Source organism: Macaca fascicularis, chromosome 2 (assembly GCF_037993035.2).
Source record: "Macaca fascicularis isolate 582-1 chromosome 2, T2T-MFA8v1.1".
Classification (NCBI taxonomy): Eukaryota; Metazoa; Chordata; class Mammalia; order Primates; family Cercopithecidae; genus Macaca; species Macaca fascicularis.
Genome location: NC_088376.1, coordinates 115,836,373 through 115,860,811, shown reverse-complemented (window position 1 = coordinate 115,860,811; position 24,439 = coordinate 115,836,373). Strand labels below are relative to the sequence as shown.

The following is a 24,439-nucleotide window of genomic DNA, read 5'->3' as shown; positions in this document are numbered from 1 at the left end:
GCGTGATCTCGGCTCGCTGTAACCTCTGCCTCCCAGGTTCAAGCAATTCTCCTTCCTCAGCCTCCCGAGTAGCTGGGACTACGGGCGCGTACCACCACACCCTGCTAATATTTTGTATTTTTAGTAGAGATGGGGTTTCACCATATTAGCCAGGATGGTATCGATTTCCTGACCTTGTGATCCACCCGCCTCGGCCTCCCAAAGTGCTGGGATTACAGGCGTGAGCCACCACGCCTGGCCTGGCCATTATTTCTTCACATTTTTTTTTTTTGACTTATTTCTGCCCTCTTAGAGATTCTAATTACATGTATATTAGACTCCTTAAATTTGTGCCACAGCTCACTGATGCTCTGTTTATTTTTATGTTTTTAAAAATATTTTATTTTTTATTTTTATTTTTTTTTTAAGACAGAGTCTTACTCTGTCGTCCAGACTGGAGTGCAGTGGCATGATTTCGGTTCACTACAACCTCTGCCTCCCGGGTTCAAGCGATTCTCCTGTATCAGCCCCCCGGCCCCCCGGCCCCAAGTAGCTGGGATTACAGGCACGCGCCACCACGCCCGGCTACATTTTTGTATTTTTAGTAGAAACCGGGTTTCACCATATTGGCCAGGCTGGTCTTGAACTCCTGACCTCAGGTGATCCGCCTGCCTAGGCCTCCCAGAATGCTGGTATTACAGGCATGAGCTGCTGCACGTGGCCTATTTTTACTTTTTTTCTGTTTCACATTTCATAGATTCTATTGCTATGTCTTTGAGTTAATTAATCTTTTCTTCTGCAATGTCTAATCTGTTAATCCTATCCCGTGTATTTAATATATTGTATCTTTCATTTCTAGAAATTTGATTTGAGTCTTTTTTAAATATCTTTGTGTCTCCTTAACATGTTCATGTTTTCTTCTACCTTGGCCATATGGAATATATTTATACTACCCATTTTAATGTCCTCATTTATTCTATCGGTTGTGTCATATTTGGGTATGTTTCTATTAACTGATTTCTTTCTCTTCACAAATGCATGATATTTTCCTGCTTCTTTGCATATCTGGTTATTTTTGATAGGATGCTAGATACTGAATTTTACCTCATTGGAAGCTGGTATTTTGTGTTTAACTGTTCTTGAGCTTTGTACTTGAGTGTGGTTAAGTTACTTTGAAACAGGCAGAATTTATACACAGAATCTGGGGCTGTTTCTTTTAGACTGTCTCCAAGGTTCCTCTGTCACTTTCTAGTGACAGTGGTTGTTCTGAACTCTCCTTTCTGTAGGCCAGAAAGATTGTGAGTTCTCTTGTACTTTGATCTGCCCATGGCCTGCCCTCAGGCTAAAAGGTGTTGACTGTTCTCCCAGATCTGCCTGCAGATTTTGTTTATTCTGCTTTGCCTTTACATTGTTGAGTTTTGTATTTTGTCTAGAGTTTGTAGTTGTTATTTGCGGAAGTGTCAGGTCAGCCTGTAGGAGCTTACTTGGACATTTCAAAGCAGAACTCCCTAAAGGTTTTGTATGTAATTTTTTAACGAAAAATTCTCATGAAGTCAATTAAATAACAGAGGGATACTTTTTTCCCCCAGGAAAGGTCAGACAAATGAAATTAATGCCTTGGTACAATTGATGACTCAGACTCTGAAACTGGATTCTAAAGAGAGCTGTGAAGATGTCCCGGTAGCAAACCCAGTGTCAGAATTCAAACTTCATCGGAAATATCGGGACACACTGATACTTCATGGGAAGGTTGCAGAAGAGGCAGAGGAAATCCATTTTAAAGAGCTGCCTTCAGGTGATCAGCTTATTATTACTTTTTGTTTTTTAGATGGAGTCTCACTCTGTCACCCAGGCTGGAGTGCAGTAGCGTGATCTTGGCTCACTGCAACCTCCGCTTCCTGGGTTTAAGAGATTCTCCTGCTTCAGCCTCCTGAGTAGTTGGGACTACAGGCATGCACCACCATGCCCGGCTAATTTTTGTATTTTTGGTAGAAACGGGGTTTCACCATGTTGGCCAGGCTGGTCTTGAACTCCTGACTTCAGGTGATCCTCCCACCTTGGCCTCCGAAAGTGCTGGGATCACAGGTGTGAGCCACCACGCCTGGCCCAATTTATTCTTTTACAACAAACTGGAGAGCATGTGTTTATTGGAGAAATATGTCAAAACAAGGAACTAATGCCTGTAAATTTTTTGTGTGTTTTTAAAATTATTTCATTTGCATATCTCTGTAAAAGGTATATCCTGTGTTATGCAACAGAGGTATTCCTGAAAAGTTACATGAAAATTGATTTTTAAAAATAAATAAATAGATAAATGTTTGTGGTTTTTCATGTGACTTTTCTTCAAGTTAGACAGTTGTGGTGTTTTTAAGGTTTAAGAGATGGTAGTGAAGCTTAAGTTCATATGTAAATTTTAAGTCATTAAACCAAACTCTTGTCATAGGGAAAAAAGAATGTTAGTATATCAAGATTTTTTTAGAAACAGGCCTGCTGGGTGCGGTGGCTCATGCCTGTACTTTGGGAGGCTGAGGAGGGCAGATTGTTTGAGTCCAGGAGTTTGAGACCAGCCTGGGCAACATGATGAAAACTTGTGTCTACAAAAAATACAAAAATTAGCCGGGCATAGTGATCCATGCCTGTAGTCCCAGCTACTCAGGAGGCTGAGGTGAGAAGATTTCTTGAACCCAGGAGGTTGAGGCTGCAGTGAGCCATGAGCATGCCATTGCACTCCAGCCTGAGCGACAGAGCAAGACCTTATCTCAAAAAATCAAATGAAATGAAATAAAAAAAAAAAAAAAAAAAAAAAAAAAAAGGCCTGGTGTGGTATAATCATGCCTGTAGTCTCGCTGCTTTGGGAGACCGAGGTGGGAGGGTTGCTTGAGGCCAGGAGTTCAAGACCAACCAGGACAACATAGACCCCATCACTACAAAAAATTTAAGAATTAGTTGCAGGTGGTAGCGCATTCCTGTAGTTCTGGCTACTTGGGAAGCTGAGGCAGGATGATTGCTTGAGCTCAGAAGTTAGAGGCTATATAGTGAGCTATGGTCACACTGCACTACATCCCCGTGACAGTACAAGACTCTGTCACTTAAAAAAAAAAAAATGGGCCAGGCGCAGTGGCTCACGCCTGCAATCCCAGCACTTTGGGAGGCCGAGGCGGGCGGATCACGAGGTCAGGAGATCAAGACCATCCTGGCTAACACAGTGAAACCCCGTCTCTACTAAAAATACAAAAAATTAGCCAGGCGTGGTGGCAGGCACCTGTAGTCCCAATTACTCGGGGGGCTGAGACAGGAGAATGGCATGAACTCAGGGGGCAGTGAGACGAGATCGTGCCACTGCACTCCAGCCTGGGCAACAGAGCGTGACTCAGTTTCAAAAATAAAATAAAAATAAAATAAAATGCAAAATTTTTAAAAATTGTGGTGTTCTTGCTATAGTGGTAAAAAAGTGTTTATTTTTCCCTTTGTCTTTGTTGTTGCCTTTTAGCTATCATGCCAGGTTCTGAAAAGATCAGGAGACTAGTTGAAGTCTTGAGAGCTGATGTAATTCATGGCCTGGGAGTTCAGCTTTTAGAGCAGGTGTATGATCTTTTGGAGGAGGAGGATGAATTTGAGAGAGAGGTGAGTGTCTCAGCTGTGTCAAGCTGCTTATGTTATAGAATTTTTTAAAAAACCTTTTGAAATATAAATCACACATAACAATTCACTCATCTAAAGTGTACAATTCAGTGGTTTTTACCGTGTTTACAACATTGTACAATCATTACCATGATAGATATTAGAATATTTTCATTACCCCCCAAGAAACCCTGTACCTCTATACCTGTTAGCAGTCACTCCCCATGGTCCCCATTGCCAAATCTGAAGTCATGAAGATTTATTTTTATATTTTCTTCTAAGAGTTTTTTAGTTTTAGCCCTTTTAGGTCTTTGGACACTTTTTTTTTTTTAAGGAAAATTTAAACTTTAGGTTGGGCGTGGTGACTCACGGCTGTAATCACAACACTTTAGGAGGCTGAGGTGGGCGGATCACCTGAGGTCAGGAGTTCCAGACCAGCATGGCCAACGTGGTGAATGGTGACAGCCCATCTCTACTAAAAATACAAAAATTAGCTGGGTGTGGTGGCACGCGCCTGTAATCCCAAGGCAGGGGAGGCTGAGGCAGGAGAATTGCTTGAACCCAGGAGGCGGAGGTTGCAGTGAGCTGAGATTATGCTACTGCACTCTGGCCTGGGTGACAGAGCGAGACTCTGTCTCAAAAAAAAAAATAAACTGTATTACCTATTACCTAAAACATGAGTACTATGTACATTCTGAATCAAAGAGCTACAAATTATAGTGCCAGCAGTTAAATGTGAATCATACTCAAGAATTTCTATATTGGTAGTTTTCTTTTTTTTAATGAAGTTTCATTTGATTCTGATAAAGACTACTGTATGCCTGATAACCTAGTGAGAATCCATGAGTTTGGTAGTTCACACCATTTTAGAAAGCACATAATAGTAACATTCAAATAAAGCATTATAGAAAGTTTTATAAAGAATGAAGTGCTGGTTGGGCAGGAATGGGTGGGACAAAAAAAAAAGAAAAGAATGAAGTGTTTACTATAATTTATTTTATTTTATTTTTTTGAGACTGAGTCTTGCTCTGTCGCCCAGGCTGGAGTGCAGTGGCACAATCTCGGCTCACTGCAAGCTCCGCCTCCCGGGTTCACGCCATTCTGCTGCCTCAGCCTCCCGAGTAGCTGGGACTACAGATGCCTGCCACCATGTCTGGCTAATTTTTTGTATTTTTAGTAGAGACGGGGTTTCACTACGTTAGCCAGGATGGTCTCGATCTCCTGACCTCGTGATCCGCCCGCCTCGGCCTCCCAAAGTGCTGGGATTACAGGCGTGAGCCACCGCGCCCGGCTTGCTATAATTCTTTTCAATCTTGAAAAATCGATGGATTTTTAAAATATCAGAAGACAAGGAAAATGAATTCCGCCCCACCCAAAAAATATATATAAGAACCACTTACTGGCACTTATATTTTAAGTACCTGGAAAAAAATGGGACAGATTTTTAAAGGCAGTTAATAACAGCTGTTACTGTTGTAACCAAGGGAGTTATAGAGAAACGCCACACTTTGAGACAAATTAAGGAGTCCTTTATTAGCCAGTGACCGAGAGGCAGCTGACGCTCAAAATTCTCTCAGCCCCGAGGAAGGGGCTGGTTTTGTTTTTATACCGTAGTCTAAATAGGAGAGTGGGGGGAATTTAGCTGAAGCAATTTTTACAGAAGCAGAACTGGCAAAAAGTTAAAAAAGTAATTGGTTACAAATGCAGTTACAAAACAACAACAACAACAAAAAAACCAGTTCCAGGTGCAGGGGCTTAAACTATCACAAAGAGATAAATGCAGAGGTTTTGGGTGCCATCCACCGCGCGCGTCCCCAGGAGCTGCTGGTGCAGCTTGCCTCAATATCTTATCAGTAGGTGCATTCCTGGACGTGCTTTGAGTCGGTTTACACTAGTTATGCACTTAAGGGAGGGAGGTAAAGGGGGCTGCAAGTGAAGAAACTAAAATGGAGTCTGTCCGGCTATCTCTTCTAGGAGAGAGTCACTCAGGTTAAAACAGGGTAGGGTATCACATTCCCCACTCATGTTTTGGGGAATCAAATCATTGATTCTTCAGTTATAGCAAGGGGGTTATACTGGGTTCTGAGATACATAAGTTTGACAGAAGCTATGCGCTGCTTTACAAAGTTAAGGAACCAATTTAATATACAAGTCCTGAAGATTAAACTTAACAAGAGGAGGAGAAGGTGTCCTGCCAATCCAGTAATTAAAGTAGTTAGCCATGGATTTCAGTTGAACATGCTTTGATACCAGGGGGTGTTACTTTCTCGTTCTTGTTGGCGTCTATCTAGATTTTCTTGAACTCTTTGGAGGGTATCTTTTATGACTCCAGACTGATTGGCATAGAAACAGCAACTCTATCCTAGGGCTGCACATAATCCTCCTTGGGAGAGAAATAGTAGATCTAAGCCTCAGCGGTTTTGAAGAGCTACTTCAGTTAGAGACTTTATTTGGGTATGTGGCATATTTATGGCTGACTGGAGATTGCTTAAATCAGCATCTACTTGCTGAGACAGGGACATTAGTCCAGTTTCTCCTTGAACCAGAGCAGCCATGCCAATGGCTGCTGACCCAGCTATGCTAAGGCCGGCCAGGAGGGGTACTAGGAGCGGGGCAGCTCGGTGAAACCTGGAATGCAATTCAGGGGGAGGAATAAGAAGTTGCCCTTCTGGCCAATAGACCTGGGGGAGTACATGCCTTCTGGCCCTCTGTACACATAGACCTGGGGGAGTACATGAACCAACACACACAGGAGAGGTCCGGGTTCAGTCCCGTTGATGCAGCGAGTGAGGCCTGAAGTACAAGCCAACCAGGTATTGTTAGGTGCCTGGTAGGAAACTGAGGCATTTAAGGAAGTAAGTAGAGATTGATTACAGGTGACCTGAAGGGAGAAGCAGATAAGTTATAGCTGTTGCTAATTAGGAGGCGTTCACTGATACGTCTCCTAGTGTAAGGGCATGGGGTCATGTATGACAAGAAAGAGAGTTAACCTTGAACATGGCCTCTACTCCTAAACCAACGTAATATGGGGGTTTTGCTTTCAGGTACAACCAACAATCTCGGGCTAGTTTAGGCTGGGTGAGATTAAGGAGGTGATGCACCCCATCCAGAATGGACATCAGACTGGGTTGGAGATGTTGTCGTTGTAGTTGAGATTTAGGAACCAGGAGTGGTGGGACAGTTAAATCGACCCTGTCTGGGTGTTTTTGGAACATAGGGTCACCTAAATCAGTTAGAGGTCCTATTGGCTTAGGAGGGCTTCATGGGACCAGGACCTTTTTCTGAATGGTGAACATAGTTCCAACATCAAATCCTGAGATATAAAGCCTTAATCCCCATGACATGCCATAATACCAATGAGCTGAATTAGAGTTATGGACAGTTATAGTAAGAGGGTTGCAATTTCTTATAGTACACGGTCTAGGACGGGAAGTGTGAGTTTTGGAGAGGGTTGAGGACCAGGTTGATCCTCCAGAGGAAGTGGCCAGGGTTACACATGACCAGTGAGGGCAGAAAAACTAAAAGGAATCTTGACAACTAGAGTCAGGGTGTTTTCCAGGACAGAGGTAAAAATCAACGCTCTGGAGTCCTTTTTCTACTCCTTTAGAGCTCCCACATCCAATCCGGCTTCCTGTATGTGCGAATCCTGTGCCAGGTCAACGTTTCCTGCTCCCGTGACCGGCAGATTACATTGCTCTTCGTGGGTACAGGCAGGCTCTGGGAACAAAGCACATAAATCGACTGCAAAAGAGACTTCTTTGGAGGTTCCTGCCTTCCAAGTAGTGTTTGCACACACATGTCCTGTCGTGAAAGAAGGAGAAAAGAGTAGGATGGAGCAGAGGGCATGATAGGTGGAAACAAACAAAAGAGGTAAATAAAAATAATTAATTTGATGGCTTCACGCAACTTAGACGCATTTTTTTTTTTTTTTTTTTTTGAGACGGAGTCTCGCTGTGTCATCCGGGCTGGAGTGCAGTGGTACAATCTTGGCTCACTGCAACCTCTACCTCCCAGGTTCAAGTGATTCTCCTGCCTCAGCCTCCTGAGTAGCTGGAATTACAGTTGCCCGCCACCATGCCTGGCTAATTTTTTTGTATTTTTAGTAGAGACGGGGTTTCACCGTTAGCCAGGATGGCCTCAATGTCCTGACCTTGTGATCCGCCCACCTCGGCCTCCCAAAGTGCTGGGATTACAGGTGTGAGCCACTGCGCCTGGCCAAGACGCAGTTTTAAGGGGCCTGGCTCAGGCTTGGGGATCCATGTTTCTTGCTGGGTCTTGCTGGCCTTTTTGATGCGAGAGATAAATCCAAGCAGGAATGCCGTCCACCTTTAGAGCTGTCGGCGTGGTGAGGATGATAGTATGAGGTCCTTTCCAGGCAGGAATGAGTCCTTCTTTCTGGAACTTTTTAACGTACACCAGGTCACCCGGCTGGAAAGAGTGGCAGGGTCCTGTCTGGTCAGGAACTGGATTTGGGTGTGCTCCCCGGACAACCAGCTGGATGATGTCTCGTACCTGTTGGAGAGACTGCAGGTACTGTAATAGATTAGCTTGAGAGATTTCTGCTAAATGGGTGTCTCTCAACGTAGACAAGATAGACAGAGCCCTTCCTTACATAATTTCAAAAGGTGAAAACCCAGCTCGGTCAGGGGTACATCTTACTCTAAGAAGGGCTAAAGGAAGGAGCCTCACCCAATTCTCACCGGTTTCTAGAATTAATTTGTAAGAGTATTTTTTAGGTGCGGTTCATGCGTTCTACATGTCCAGAGCTCTGGGGTCGATAGGCACAATGGAGTTTCCATTTGATGTTTAATGCCTTGCTGACCGACTGAGCTATGGATGATGTGAAGGCTGGCCCATTATCAGACCCTATGGCAACAGGCAGCCTGTGTCTTGGGATGATTTCATTTAGTAAAAACTTTACTACTGTAGTGGCAGTGTCTACTAGCACCAGGAGGTACTTATACCCTGCCCGGTGTGATTTTATCTCTGTAAAATCAATTTCCCACCTTTCTCCTGGTGAGTCTCCACAGAGATGGTGGCCTGGGCTGGGTTTGGGACCTTGCTTGGCGTTTACCTGAGCATAAGCGGTACACTGGAGAGCTGCGTGGATAGCTAAGTCCTGAAGGTGGGGGATCTTGAAACGGCTCCTTACAAGCTGGGCCAGTTTTCCTCCTCCCAAATGGGTGGTAGAATGCAAATGACTGATTAAAGTTTTCCCGAGGGCTCGGGGTATGAAGATTCTGGAATCAGGAAGAATCCACCAACCTTCCTAATTTTTATTAGCCTGAAGATGTGAAGCCTGTTTCTCTTCCTTTGTGGAGTATTTTGGGTGATTTGGCAAGTTGGGCTGTGGAAAAGACACAGTGGGCAGCAGGACCAAGGGCACTACTGGGAGCCGACCAGCTTCTCGGCCGCAGTCTGCTCTTCGGTTACTATGGGCAACAGCTGTGTTTTCTCTTTGATGTCCTTTGCAGTGAATTACAGCCACCTGCTGAGGAAGCCAAACAGCTTCAAGCAGGGCTAAAATTTCTTGTTTTTTAATAGTCTTTCCTGCTGAGGTGAGTAGTCCACACTCTTGAGCTGAGGCTCCATGTACATGTACAGTAGCAAAAGCATACCTACTGTCAGTGTAAATGTTAATATGTTTGTCCTTACCCCATTGGAGAGCCTGAGTGAGGGTGATCAATTCAGCCTTCTGGGCCGAGGTACTTGCTGGCAACGCCTGGGCCCATAGCACATCTGTCTCCGTAGTAACGGCTGCACCAGCCTTTTGTACTCCCTGTTTGAGGAAGCTGTTACCATCTGTAAACACGGTGGCATCTGCCTTGTTTAGGGGCACATCTTGGAGATCAGGTCGGCCAGTTTCCGTAGTTTCTAAGAGTTGCTGGCAGTCATGGACAGGTGTAGTGAAGTCTGGATCAGGGAGTAAAGTAGCTGGATTTAACCACCTTGTGGGAGAGAAAGTCAAATCAGGCTGATCTAACAGTAAACTCTGATACTGCAGGATGCGAGCATTTGACATCCATTTGCCAGAAGCACTTTGCAGCAAAGTCTCTATGGCATGAGGAGCCGTAAGGGTTAAATTTTGGTCCAGAGTCAATTTATCAGCCTCCTGGACTAGGCTTGCTGTTGCCTGTAGCTTGCAGACAGCTTGGCCATCCAGAGGCCACAGGGTCCAGTCTCTGCCAAACAAATAGGCTACTGGGCATCTCCAGGGTCCTAAAGTCTGAGTGAGCTCCGCCTTAGCAACTCCCTGGCTCTCATGAATAAAAAGGTGAAATGGTTTTGAGATATTAGGGAGGGCTAGAGCAGGGGCCTCAGTTAATGCCTTTTTCAGGTTTTTGAAAGCCTGTTCTTCAGTGTCAGTCCAAACTAGTGGGTCATTCCCTCCAGTAGCAGTGTAGAGGGGCTTGGCAATCTCTGCAAACTCTAACATCCACAGGCGACGGTATCCCACGGCCCCTAGGAATTCACGTACCTGTCTTTTGGTGGTGGGAGTGGGGATTCGCAGGATAGCTTCTTTACAAGCACTGGTGAGTGCCCTTTTTTCTCTGTTTATCTCATACCCTAAGTAGGAGACTCTGGGAAGACAAAGCTGGGCCTTTTTGGCTGAGATGCCCGAGTTCCTGAAGGAGGTAAAGTAGGTCTCTAGTATGTTGCAGGCAGCTGTCAGTAGTTTCAGTAGCTAATAAAAGGTCATCTACGTACTGAAGAAGAGTACAGTTAGGGTGTCTGGCTCAAAATGGTATAAAATCCTGTTGGAGGGCTTTCCCAAAAAGGGTGGGGGAATTTTTAAAACCTTGAGGTAACCGAGTCCAGGTCAATTGGGTGGTGTCTCCTGAGCCAGGATCTGTCCATTCAAAAGCAAAGATAGGTTGGCTTTTGGGGGCCAGAGGAATAGCAAAGAAAGCATCTTTTAAGTCAAGGACAGTGTACACTGTGTGTTCTGGTGGGAGCAGGCTGAGTAAAGTATAAGGTTAGGGACAGTTGGGTGGACAGTGACTGTCTGTTAACTTCCGTTAAGTCCTGTATAGGTTGGTAGTCATTTGTTCCGGGTTTTTGGACTGGCAAAAATGGAGTATTCCAGGTGGACTGACATGGTGTATGTAAGTATGCCAGCTTATAACAGTCGCTGAATATGGGGGTTGATTCCCTCCCTAGCCCGCTGACTCATAGGATATTGCTTTATCTGGACTGGCAAGGCGGTGGCCGGGAGTTCTACTACCTCTGAAGGGTGGTGCTTAGCCAGTCCCAGGGGGTTTGACTTGGCCCAGACTCAAGGAAAGAGTCTGTAAGTCCAGTAGGAGAGGATTAGTTTTATTTTCTGGCGGTTGTGAAGGTGAAACTAAGAGATATTCTTCTGACAGAGGGGTGGTTAGCAGGAGCTGAGCAGCGGGAGGTGGTGTGTCCCCTAGCATGAGGTGAGCTTGTTGGGCCAAGAAGGAAATAGATTCCTGCAGCTTGTGGGGCAGGTCTCGTCCTAGGAGGGGAAAAGGACACTCTGGGACCACGAGAACGAGTGGGTTACTCTTTTCTGTCCTAAACTCACCTCTCGTGAGTGGGTGACAGGATATTCTTGAATAACTCCAGTAGCCCCCCATACAGCCACTTTTTTATTAGAGACACTGCCTAGGGGCATCTGCAGTACTGAGTGATCCCCCCCATGTCAATTAGGAAGCGTACAGGCTGGCCTCCAACTGTGGCGGTCACCATGGGCTCCTGGGGGCCAAGTGTAAAGGAGCCCTGGCCCCCATCAATCATCAGATTCCTCTGCAGCGGGGAGGGTGAGGACTTTTTTCTCTTTTGGCTTTTCCTCTGGTCTTAATGGGCATTCCTTTTTCCAATGTCCCATCTGCTTGCAGTAAGCGCACTGGTTTTTCTCCAGGGGAGCCCGCTCCCCTTTCTGAACCTTTTGGCGGGGACCCAGGGTTCCCTGACCATTTTTCTGTGATGGGGGTCTTTCCTTCTTGACTTCCGGAATGGCAGCCACTATGATTTTTACCTGTCTTTTTGATGCTTTGTCAGCAGCCTTTTCAGCTGCCTGAGCTGCCTGTTTCTGCTTTTCAAACTCTCAGTTGTCAAAAACCTTTTGGGCTATCTCTAAAAGCTGACTGATGTTCATTCCGGCAAATCCCTCTAGCTTTTCTAATTTTCTTTTGATGTCAGGGGCTGCCTGAGCCACAAATGCCAAATTAAGAGCACAGCTATTTTCGGGAGCCACCAGGTCAAAAGGGGTGCCAGTCCGATAGGCCTCCTGGAGGTGTTCCAGAAACACTCCTGGTGACTCATCAGGCCTGGACAACTTCAGTTGTCTTAGACAAATTTATGGGTTTTCGAGCAGCTCCCTTGATACCTACAAGGAGATACTGGTGAAAATTGTCTAAAGCTCTCCTTCCACCCGAGGAGTTTGGGTCCCAATTAGGCCGGGTAGAGGGAAAAACCTCTTCAATTTGGTCTTGGGCTTCCTCTTCTGGCCCACTCACTGATGTAATACTTTCTGGCCTCCCTTCTGGTACGTTCCCTCTTTTCAGAGGTGAAGAGGGTTAAAAAGAGTTGCTGACAGTCATCCCAGGTGGGTCGGTGAGTCCGGAGCACGGACTCCATTAGTGAGGTCAAAACCTGGGGCTTTTCAGAAAAGAGGGGATTATGAGCCTTCCAGTTGTACAGGTCAGAGGTAGAGAAAGGGACATAAACTAGGAAGGGAGCTGAGCGCTCATCACCCGGAGGGATTTAGGCCTCTCTCAGTGGGAGGAGGGGGGCTACCTCCTCCTGCCTTGGCGCAATTGGGAGGCTATGGGCGGAGAGCCCACAGGAGATGTAGTCGAGGAAACAAGGGAAGAATCTTGGGGAGCAGGAGGCTTTATAGGGCAGCGGAACTGCGTGAGGAAAACTTTCCTCTTCTTCAGAAGGAGGTAGTACAGGAGGAGCCGAGAGGGCTGAGAGTCCGCACAAAAATGCAGACCGACTCAAAAGGACCTTGGAAGTGGGATCATGAATGGTGCATGAGCGGAACCAGGGAGGAGGGTTCCAGACCAAATCCAGCCATTGATCAATGTAGGGAAACTGATCGGGGTGACTGGGACTTCCAGTAACGACCCGCCACACAGCCTGAACAGCTGTGGGGTTAAATGACCCTTCTGGGGGCCACCCAGTTCCAAACTGTGGCCATTCTACTTCACAGAGTGTCCAGAGTTTGCCTTTCTTCAGGCAGACTCCGTAATCCTCTGAGAAGCCTCAAGAGAAATTCTGCAACATACATTGGAAAGGACTCACTCTTCACAGGGCTGGGAAGAGGAGTTTCCCATTTTGGAGGTAGTTTAACAAGGTTTGAGCAGAGATATTAAACCCAGCACGGACAGAGAAATTCACAACCTGGGGGGCTGGCGTATCGGAAGAACAGAAATAACACAACCAGAAAGAGCAGGAAAACAACTATAGCCAACACTTCCTGCCACATGAAGTTGGTTTTCTTAAGCTTTAAGATATAGGGAGGAGGACTAGAGGCCGACCCGAGGGCTCCTTGGCCAGCCGGACCTAGATGACCTCCCTCTTCCCCTTGACCTACAGCCTAAATATTTTTGGTGTCTCCATGACTCAAAGACAAAAAGTTCCAACCTGACCTTCTCTTTCAAGGGTTTTAGGAGGGAGAGCAGAGCCAAATCTTGGAGGCGCTGGACTTGCTCTGACACAGGAAAACGAGATATGTAGGGTAAGGGATAAGGATGAGAAGGAAAGGGGCCACTCGGATCTTTTCTAAGGTAGGAGAGTAGCCACAGGGGAACAGAATAAGAGTCCAGACAGAGTAAAGCAGTATGAGCGTAGGCTTCTCTACACAGACTTCAAAAGCACGTGAAAAGTTACAGGATGACAGAAAAGGTGGGCAAGCAGGTCTGCAGGGTGGCTATTTTGAATCCACCACTGATCTAATGTGGAGGCGGTCCAGTCACTTGGGCATGGGATGTGGCAATCTAAACTCCAGCAGCCTTTATGGTGCCAGAAATTCCAAATGGGCAAGTGTTTCCCACACCCCCTCCTGTAACACCACCTGATTTGTTTCTGACAGAAAAGGCAGGACTGGGACGGCCAGCCCAAACAACTGATGAGGAATTTGACCTCCTGTGGTAGAAAATCAGTATTGAGGACCTTGAAGAAGTTCTTTCCCAGTAGCCTTGGGCAGTAGCGGTGACCTGACAGATGAAACTTTAGAAGACACTAAACAAGACTGACAGATGAAACTTTAGAAGACACTAAACAAGACAATAGACACTAGTGCATATAAACAAGTTTGACAATTTTTTTTTTTTAATAGACAGACAAGGGGTAGGGGTCCTGTGATGGGATCAGTCAGATGCCTGCCTGGCCGCTCCCCCTGAGGGGACTTAGGCTCCTTGTCCCCTCATTGGCATTGGCAGGCTGGTATAAACCCCTGGCTCGGATTGAGCTATGGCCGATGCTGCCTTAAGCCTTATGAGGTCGCCACAGAACCGCGGGTGAGGGCCCACTCGAACTCCATAGCTTTCGCTGTGGACAAACTGGAAGTTCAAGCACAAGCCCTTGACCTCCCCATTCACGCACTCATTCACACAGAGTTTATAACAGTTTTATTCTTCTTCTAAAACAGAGGTCTCCAGGAGACCTGAACAAGAGAAGGAGAAGAGATAGAGAAAAAGACTGAGAGAGAGACTAGTCTTTAATGGAGAGGCCAGCCTGCCAGAAACCAGGACTCAGTCCTCCAGCATCCTGGAATACGGACAGAGTCAAGGGAGGGCCCCCGTTAGGGCCACTTCCCTTCCAGAGAGACACAGAGGCACCTAACAGAAAACCAGGACTCTGTCCTCCAGTGTCTTGGAATGCGGGCGGTCATAAAGGGAGGGCCCTCGTCAGAGCCACTTCCCTCCCAGAGAAACAGAGTCAGATCTGACTTACCTTTCTGGGACCAGAAACTGAGGACTCAGGAGTTGAATTTTTGTGGGAACACACCGGTGGTTCATCCTTCCCCTTTGGATAGACGAGGTCTTATGGGGCCCTGGAATGTCTTCAGGTGGCGGCTCCCCTGTAAGTCTGCCATCTGTCTGGGGGAGGTTGGAACGAGTCTGGCTCTCGCCCGGTGGCCAGAATTCTCACTGGGGCCTCCAAATGTTGTAACCAAGCCAGTTACAGAGAAACGCCACACTTTGAGACAAATTAAGGAGTCCTTTATTAGCCAGCGACCGAGAGGCAGCTGACGTTCAAAATTCTCTCGGCCCAAGGAAGGGGCTAGTTTTGTTTTTATACCGTAGTCCAAATAGGGGAGTGGGGGGAATTTAGCTGAAGCAATTTTTACAGAAGCAGAACTGGCAAAAAGTTAAAAAAGTAATTGGTTACAAATGCAGTTACAAAAAAACCAGTTCCAGGTACAGGGGCTTAAACTATCACAAAGAGATAAACGCAGAGGTTTTGGGTGCCATCCACTGTGAGCGCGTCCTCAGGAGCTGCTGGTGCAGCTTGCCTCTCAATATCTTATCAGTAGGTGCATTCCTGGATGTGCTTTGAGTCAGTTTACACTAGTTATGCCCTTAAGGGAGGGAGGTAAAGGGGGCTGCAAGTGAAGAAACTTAAAATGGAGTCTGTCCGGCTGTCTCTGTACTAGGAGAGAGTCACTCAGGTTAAAACAGGGTAGAGTATCACATTACCAGGGCTTGTTTCATTTGATTTAGCACCAAGTAAAGTAAGAGTAAATATGCCATGGAAGACATAGTTGGGTTTTTCCTCCACTTCTCATATTGCCTTACTTCTCCTACCAGACCACACAGTACATCAGCAACCATCCTTGTTGCCCCACTAAGGAATCACTTTAGATTCCAAGTTTTAAATGGCCAGTCAGATGATGCCAGTAGAATTCTTTCCCCTTAAGAAAAGGTGGCAGTGAATGCCAAGACCAGCTTGGTAGGGGAGACTCTAACCCAGCAGCACTAGAGGAATTAAAGACACACACATAAATATAGAGGTGTGAAGTGGGAAATCAGGGGTCTCACAGCCCTCAGAGCTGAGAGCCCGGAACAGAGATTTACTCACGTATTGGTTAACAGCAAACCAGTCATTAGCATTGTTTCCATAGATACTAAATTAACTAAAAGTATCCTTTATGGGAAACAAAGGGATGGGCCGAATTAAAGGAATAGGGGCTAGTTAACTGCAGCAGGAACATGCCCTTGAGGCATAAATCGCTCATGCTATTGTTTGTGGCTTAAGCATGCCTTTAAGGGGTTTTCCACCCTGAGCGGGCCAGTTGTTCCTTGCCCTCATTCCCATAAACCCACAACCTTCCAGCCTGGGCGTTAGGGCCATTATGAACATGTCGCAGTGCTGCAGAGATTTTGTTTATGGCTAGTTTTGGGGCCAGTTAATGGCCAGATTTTGGGGTACTTGCTCCCAACAAGTGAATGCTAACCAGTATCAGTTTCTTTGATCAGAAACAACTCCTTCAGGAAGTTCACTTACTTTTCTGATCCTTGTTAATGTATCATGTAAATCATTTTTATTGGCACACCTGCTTACTAATTATGGTAGATTGCTATTTATGGCAAAGGAACAATCCCCAGGCATGCCTGATCTATTTACTAATGACAAAGTGTGCTTACTTTACATAGTGCCATGGGTTTTCTCTTTTTCTTTTATTTTTGGGAGGGCGGTACAATACTTTGTTATTTATCAGGGCAGATCTCATATATTTGAATCAAAAAGAGAAACTGGTAAGTAAATCCTAAAACATATTTCTTAGCCTGAGTAACATCTGTAAACATAGACTTTAATTACATTTTGTTGAAAAATTCATTCAACTTTGGTGCTTATCCAAGAACTTAAAATATCAATTTCTGACATAAATAATAACCCTCAGTACATATGTATTTTCAAAAGAAAACAAGTGATCTTAAAGTAGTATTTTTATCTATGCTAATTGATACATTTTTATAGCAAATTGAAAATTCTGAGCAAACTGAAAGTATGTTTAACACCAAAATAAATTTTGCTCTAGCAAATGTTTTAAAAGTTTAGACATCTCTGATGTTTTTGAAGATAAGTGGATAAAACACACTAGATGATTTCAAAAGATGAATCTTAGTATCTATATCATTTGACACTTCCTTAGTATTCAGAATAACATTAATAGAAATAAAAGTAGTACGATTTTTCAAAGAATTCATACATACCGGAAGTCTTAGGAAAAGCAGCTTCTAAATGGAAGGCCTAGGAGGTTTCCTATCTTAATTCGTATCATGTATTTCTCCTCATGGAGTAACTGAAGAGCTTTCTGGCTTGTTTGTGGAACTTTAGTTGGTAGGAAATCATATACATAGGGCCAAATCTTCTTGGTTTCTGTTCTGGAGAATGTTTCCATTACCCCTTTTTTTCTGGTAGTATTCTAAGACTGGCTTTGTTTCGGCTCACAAGCGTTTAGTCTCTTGATAACCATCTCTGGTTTATCAGCCTCTTGCTGAATGAGAGGCTCCCCAGTCAGATGATCAATGCTAACAGTTTTGGGAGGGTTGAATTCAATGTTGTAGACTTGGCCACTGATGGGATGAATTGTACTGGTAGTTCTGATTAAACTCTGTACTCTGATATAACTGTTCTGTCTTTTTTTTTATTTATTTTTTTTGAGACGGAGTCTCGCTGTGTCACCCAGGCTGGAGTGCAGTGGCGCGATCTCGGCTCACCTCTGCCTCCCACGTTCAAGCGATTCTTCTGCCTCAGCCTCCCTAGTAGCTGGGACTACAGGCGTGCACCACCACACATGGCTAATTTTTGTATTTTTAGTAAAGACAGGGTTCACCATGTTGGCCAGGATGGTCTCGATCTCTCTCTTTTTTTTTTTTTCTTTTTTTTTTTTTGAGACAGAGTCTTACTCTGTCACCCAGCAGGCTGGAGTGCAGTGGCAAGATATCAGCTCACTGCAACCTCCGCCTCCCAGGTTCAAGCAGTTCTCCTGCCTCAGCCTCCTGAGTAGCTGGGATTACCGGCACCCGCCACCACACCTGGCTAATTTTTGTATATTTAGTAGATATGGGGTTTCACCATTTTGGCCAGGCTGGTCTTGAACTCCTGACTTCGTGATCCACCCTCCTTGACCTCCCAAAATTCTGGGATTACAGTCGTGAGCCACCGTGCCTGGCCTATGGTCTCGAACTCGACCTTGTGATCCACCCGCCTTGGCCTCCTGAAGTGCTGGGATTACAGGCGTGAACCACTGTGCCTGGCCAACTGTTCTCTTTTTATATATTATTTTTATATCTATTATCTTTACATTTGTAAGGTTACCTTTCAGTGTGTATCAGTAGATGGGTACTGAGGCTTGAATGCAAACTGAATTCTTTGCCACGTTTATTACGTTTATAAGGTTTGTCACCTATGTGAGTCCTCCAATGTTGTGTTAGCTATGAAGTACAACTGGAGACTTTGCCGCATTTATTGCATCTGTAAGGTGTGCAGTGAATTCTCTCCAGTATGAATTTTCCAATGTCATGCAAGGTGTAAATTTTGATTGAAGACCTTGCCACATGAATTACACTTGTAAGGTCTCTCTCCAGTATGAATTATCTGATGGTTGGTTAGGTATAACTTGCGTCCAAAGACCTTGCCACATTCACTATATTTGTAAAGTTTCTCTCCAGTATGGATTAGAAGATGGGCTATAAGTCCTGAATGCTTGCTTAATGCTTTCAACATTTGTTAGATTTGTAAGGCTTCTCTGTACTATGAATTATTTGATGCCGTGCAATTGACCAAAGACCTTGCCACATTCATTACATGTGTAAGGCTTTTCTGCAGTATGACATCTCTGAGTGAGGGAAAATTTGTGCCTCAAGTTCTTGCACACTCATTACATTTGTAAGTTTTTTCTCCAGTATGAATTACAAGATGGGTAGTAAGTCCTGAACACTCTAAATGCTTTACCACATTCATTACATTTGTGAGGCCTCTCTCCAGTATGAATTATTTGATGTCAAGGTTTGAATTGCTGTTAAACACCTTGTGACAGTCACTACGTTTGTAAGGCTTCTACCCAGTATGAATTCTCCAGTGATCTACAAGGTGTGGTTTGCAACTAAAGACCTTGCCACATTCACTGCATTTGCAAGGTTTATCTGTAGTATGGATTACTTGATGGTTAGTAAGGCTTGTAGACACTCTAAAAACTTTGCCATCTTAACTATGTTCATAAGATTTTCCTCTAACGTGTGCTTTGCCTTCTTGTGGGAGTAATGGGAAATCAATAAAAATCATTTCTATATTTAAAGTGTGTGTTTTAACACTAGCAGAAATTTTTTGAAGTGGTGGAACTGAGGAACTATGGTTTGTAAACTTTTCAACTTGATTACTTCCACAAATTTTCCTTCTAGCTTAAAATAGCTGCAATTCAGGCAGATGTGACTGAAGGGTTAATCCAAGTTGATTTTTAATAAGCTCGTTTTCTGTATTACTTCCCAATGTACAGCTCTTCCCTGTATTCACACCTTTGATGCATTCCCTACCATCTGGATTGTTTGCTATCTTCACCCTGCAGAGTCCAGAGCTCTTGCCATGTCTCCAACATGGAGATAATGCTCAGGTCAGGAAGACAGATTCCCAGGAAGACAGGTTCCTGTAGTTCTCCTATATCACCTCCCTGTATAAAGCCCTCTGCACAGGGTTCAGTTATTTCCACTCCTGAGAGAATTCTGTAGCCACATCCATGAATGTCAAGTGACTCTGAGTAAGAGTCATTCCTGATTCCTTTTCTTTCTTCTTTCTCTTCTGGGCTTCTTCATCACATAGCATGACTCTTTAGAAATAAAACTGTGAGACCAGGCACGGTGGCTCACGCCTGTAATCCCAGCATGTATTAGTCTGTTCTCACACTGCTAATAAAGACATACCTGAATTGGATAATTTATAAGGAAAGAGGTTTAATTGACTCACAGTTCCATATGGCTGGGGAGGCCTTACAATCATAGCAGATGGTGAAGGGGAAGCAAGACACGTCTTACATGGCAGCAGGCAAGAGAGTGTGTGCAGGGGGACTGCCCTTTATAAAACCATCAGATCTTCTGAGACTTATTCATTATCACGAGAACCCCATGGGAAAAACCCACCCCCATGATTCACTTACCTCCCACCAGGTCCCTCCCACGACACGTGGGGATTATGGGAGATACAATTCAAGATGAGATTTGGTGGAGATACTTTTGGAGGATGAGGTGGGCAGATTGCCTGAACTCTGAAGTTCAAGACGGGCCTGGGCAACATGGCGAGGCTCCTGTGTGTGCTGCAGCATGACCTTCACTCCACGCAATCCACGTCCAGGTCTCACTGGACACATTTTGAGTTAATTCTTGTATATGGCATGATGAAGTAAAGCTCCAACTTCATTATGTATGTGGCTGTCCTGTTGTCCCATCACCATTTGTTGCAAAGACTATTTTTTCACCTTGTTAAAAATCAGTTGACTGTAGACACATGGGCTTATTTCTGGACTCTCATTTCTATTCCACTGATCTATATATCTATCCTTATGCCACTACCACACTTTGTTTACTTTTGCTTTAGAGTAAGGTTTGAAATCAGGAAGGGTGAGTCCTCTACTATTATTCTTTCTCAAGATTGTTTGGTTATTCTGGGTCCCTTGCAATTACATATGAATTTTAGAATTTGCTTGTCAATTTCCACAAAGAAGCCAGCTGTCTTAAAGAAGTTGAGAGAAGAAAGGAAAGTATGTTTGTAGATTTTGTTGTAACTCTATTTATCATTTCTAGATCTCTTTATTTGTTCCTTTGGATTCAGCTTTCTATGTGGAGTCATTTCTGTAGCCTAATACAGCTTTGCTCCCACTTACCTCTTTTGTTTTGTTATTGGCAAATATATTACATTTCTATATGTTATAGGCTCAACAATATATACATTTTTAGAAATTGTAATAAAATGGAGATAAAATATACCATTTTAGCCATTTTAAAGCATACAGTTCAGTGGTATTAAGTATATTCACATTGTTGTACAACTCTCACCACCATCTATCATCAGAACTTTTTTCATGTTGCAAAACTGAAACTTTACCCCCATTTAACAATAGTTCCCCATTTCCTGCCCCCACCAGCCCCTGGCAACCACCCATCTACTTTCTGTCTCTGTGAATTTGACTATTTTAAGCATTTACACAAAGCCTAAACATAAAAAGTAAAATTGGCCCACAAAGAAAGCTCTGTGCTCAGATGCTTTACTGGTGAATTCTTCCAACCATCTAAGAAAAAAAGAACACCAATCCTGTACAAAGTCTTCCAGAATACTTTAAGAGGAGATACTTTCCATCTTATCCACAAAACCAGCACAACTCTGACATCAAAACTCAACAAGGACACTACATGAAAAAATATCAGATCAATATCTCTCATGAACAGAGGTGAAAAAACTTCAATCATCTGGATTTTGTTAAAGATTTTCAAATGAATGTTCATAAGGGATATTCATATGCATTTCTGTTTTCCTGTAGTGTCCCTTTCTGGCCCCAGAACCAGGGCATTGTTGGCCTCATAAAATGAACCAGGAATTACCCCTTCCTCCTCAACTCTCTGGAAAAGTTTGAGAAGGACTGGCATCAATTCCTTTCCAAATGTTTGGTAGAATCATGAGCAAAGCCATCAGGGCTAGGACCTTTCCTGTTTGGGAGTTTGTTGATGATTGATTCATACTCCTTACACTAGTTAATGGGTCTATTCAGATTTTCTATTTCTTTGTGATTCAGTCTCAGTAGGTTTTATGTTTCTAGGAGTGTGTCCATTTCATCTAGGTTTATGTAACTTGTTGGCATACAATTGTTCATAGTTCTCTTACGATTCTTTTTTATTTTATTAATTTTTGAGATGGAGTTTCGCTCTGTTGCCAAGCTGGAGTGCAGTGACGTAATTTCAGTTCACTGGAAACTCCGCCCCCCGGTTTCAAGTGATTCTTCTGCCTCAGCCTTCTGAGTAGCTGGGATTACAGGTGCACGCCACCACACCCAGCTAATTTTTGCATTTTTAGTAAAGATGGGGTTTCACCATGTTGGCCAGGAGGTCTTGATCTCCTGACCTCATGATCCGCCCACCTCATCCTCCCAAAGTGTTAGAATTACAGGTGTGAGCCACCATGCCTAGCCAATTCTTTTTATTTCTGTAGAGCTGGTAGTAATGTATATACACTTTAATTTCTTACTTTGGTAATTTGAGTCATTTTTTTTTTTTTTGGGTAGTCAAGTGAAGCAATCTTTTTTTTTTTGAGACAGAGTCTTGCTCAGCCGCCCACACTAGAGTGCAGTGGCGTGATCTTAGCTCACTGCAGCCACCGTCTCCCAGGTTCAAGCAATTCTCCCATCTCAGCCTCTCAAGTAGCTGGGATTACAGGCAACCGCCATCATGCCTGGCTAATTTTTGTATTTTAGTAGAGACGGGGTTTCACCATGTTGGCCAGTCTGGTCTTAAACTCCTGACTTCAGGTGATCCACCCGCCTCGGCCTTCCAAAGTGCTAGGATTACAGGTGTGAGCCACTGTGCCTGGCCTTTTTTTTTTTAATTTAAAATATTTGAAACGGTCTCGCTCCATCCCCCAGGCTGGAGTGCAGTATCAGGGGAATCCTCCCCCAATATTTCAAGGTAGGTTCTTTCTATTTTCCTTAAGTGTCAGCCAGCTGAGAAATAAAGATAAAGAGTACAAAGAGAGGAATTTTACAGCTGGGCCTCCGGGGGTGACATCACATATCAGTAGGACCGTGATGCCCACCTGAGCTTTATTTTTTTTTTTTATTTTTTTTATTTTTTTGAGACGGAGTCTCGCTCTGTAGCCCAGGCTGGAGTGCAGTGGCCGGATCTCAGCTCACTGCAAGCTCCACCTCCCGGGTTCACGCCATTCTCCGGCCTCAGCCTCCCGAGTAGCTGGGACTACAGGCGCTGCCACCTCGCCCGGCTATTTTTTGTATTTCTTAGTAGAGACGGGGTTTCACCGTGTTAGCCAGGATGGTCTCGATCTCCTGACCTCGTGATCCGCCCATCTCGGCCTCCCAAAGTGCTGGGATTACAGGCTTGAGCCACCGCGCCCGGCCCCACCTGAGCTTTAAAACCAGCAAGTTTTTATTAAGGATTTCAAAAGGGGAGAGGGTGTCCGAACAGGGAGTAAGTCACAAAGATCACATGTTTCAAAGGTCAAAAGGCAGAACAAAGATCACATGCTTCTGAGGAAACAGGACAAGGGCAAAATCAGAACTACTGATAAGGGTCTATGTTTAGCTGTGCACGTATTGTCCTGATAAACATCTTAACAGAAAACAGCGTTCAAGAGCAGAGAACCAGTGTGACCACAAATTTACCAGGGCGGAGTTTTTTCCCCACCCTAATAAGCCTGAGGGTACTGCAGGAGACCAGGGCGTATTTCAGTGCCTATCTCAACCACATAAGACAGACACTCCCAGAGCAGCCGTTTATAGACCTCCCCCCAGGAATGCATTCCTTCCCCAGGGTATTATTAATATTCCTTGCTAGGAAAAGAAGTTAGTGATCTCTTCCCTACTTGCACATCCATTTATAGGCTCTCTGCAAGAAGAAAAATATGGCTGTATTTTGCCCAACCCCTCAGGCAGTCAGACCTTATGGTTGTCTTCCCTTGTTCCCTGAAAATCACTGTTACTCTGTTCTTTTTCTTTTTTCTTTTCTTTTTTTTTTTTTTTTTGAGATGGAGTCTCGCTCTGTTGCCCAGGCTGGAGTGGAGTGCAGTGGCCGGATCTCAGCTCACTGCAAGCTCCGCCTTCCGGGTTTACGCCATTCTCCTGCCTCAGCCTCCCGAGTAGCTGGGACTACAGGCGCCCGCCACCTCGCCCGGCTAGTTTTTTTTTTTTGTATTTTTTAGTAGAGACGGGGTTTCACCGGGTTAGCCAGGATGGTCTCAATCTCCTGACCTGTGATCCGCCCGTCTCGGCCTCCCAAAGTACTGGGATTACAGGCTTGAGCCACCGCGCCCGGCCTATTCTGTTCTTTTTCAAGGTGCACTGATTTCATGTTGTTCAAGCACACATGTTTTACAATCAATTTGTACACTTAACACAATTATCACAGTGGTCCTGAGGTGACGTACATCCTCAGCTTACGAAGGTAACAGGATTAAGAGATTAAAGTAAGACAGGCATAAGAAATTACAAAAGTATTATTTAGGAACTGATAAATGTCCATGAAATCTTCACAATTTATGTTCCTCTGCTGCGGCTCCAGCTGGTCCCTCTATTCGGGGTCCCTGACTTCCCGCAACAGTGCAGTGGCGTGATTTTGGCTCACTACAACCTTTACCTCCCAGGCTCAAGTGATCCTCCCACCTTAACCTTTAGAATAGCTGGGACTACAGGTGTAGGGCACCACGTGCAGCTAATTATTTTTGTACTTTTTGTAGAGACGGGCTTTCAGTGTGTTCCCCAGGCTGGTCTTGAACTCTTGGGCTCAAGTTATCTGCCTGTGTCAGCCTCCTAAAGTACTGGGGTTACAGGTGTGAGCTACCATTCCTGGTGCCTTACTTTTTAAAATTTTTTGTAGAAACAAGATCTGTCTATATTGCCCAGGCTAGTCTTGAACTCCTGGCCTCATGCAGTCCTCCCATCTATGTCTCCCAAAGTGCTGGGATTACAGTCATTAGCCACCATGCCCAGCCCAAGATCTTTCTTTTTTAATGTAAGTGTTTACAGCTATAAATTCCCCGCTTAGCACTGCTTTTGCTGAATTCCAAAAGTTTCAGTGTATTGTTTTGTATTTTCATTTGTCTCTTAAGTATTTTCTAATTTTCCTTTTGATTTCTTCTTGATCCATTGGTG

The 24,439-nt window shown here is 44.5% G+C and overlaps 1 protein-coding gene across 35 annotated transcripts in view; it reads left to right on the top strand.

The window, feature by feature from the left end:
• NEK4 (NIMA related kinase 4) overlaps nt 1-24,439 on the top strand; it is a 72,508-nt gene that overhangs the window by 27,538 nt on the left and 20,531 nt on the right. For 27 of the 35 annotated variants that reach the window (XR_012431260.1, XR_012431259.1, XR_012431256.1 and 24 more), the window contains 2 exons: nt 1,569-1,774; nt 3,470-3,603. Coding sequence is in view for 26 of the 35 variants with exons in the window: in XM_074032450.1 (XP_073888551.1) it covers nt 1,569-1,774; nt 3,470-3,603 (340 nt within the window). In the remaining 9 variants the exon portion in view is untranslated. Of the gene's footprint in view, nt 1-1,568; nt 1,775-3,469; nt 3,604-3,951; nt 4,351-7,207; nt 7,485-17,242; nt 18,878-19,739; nt 20,873-24,439 lie in introns of those variants that run through there. The other 8 variants (XR_012431254.1, XM_074032447.1, XM_065540731.2 and 5 more) reach the window with 4 other exon arrangements.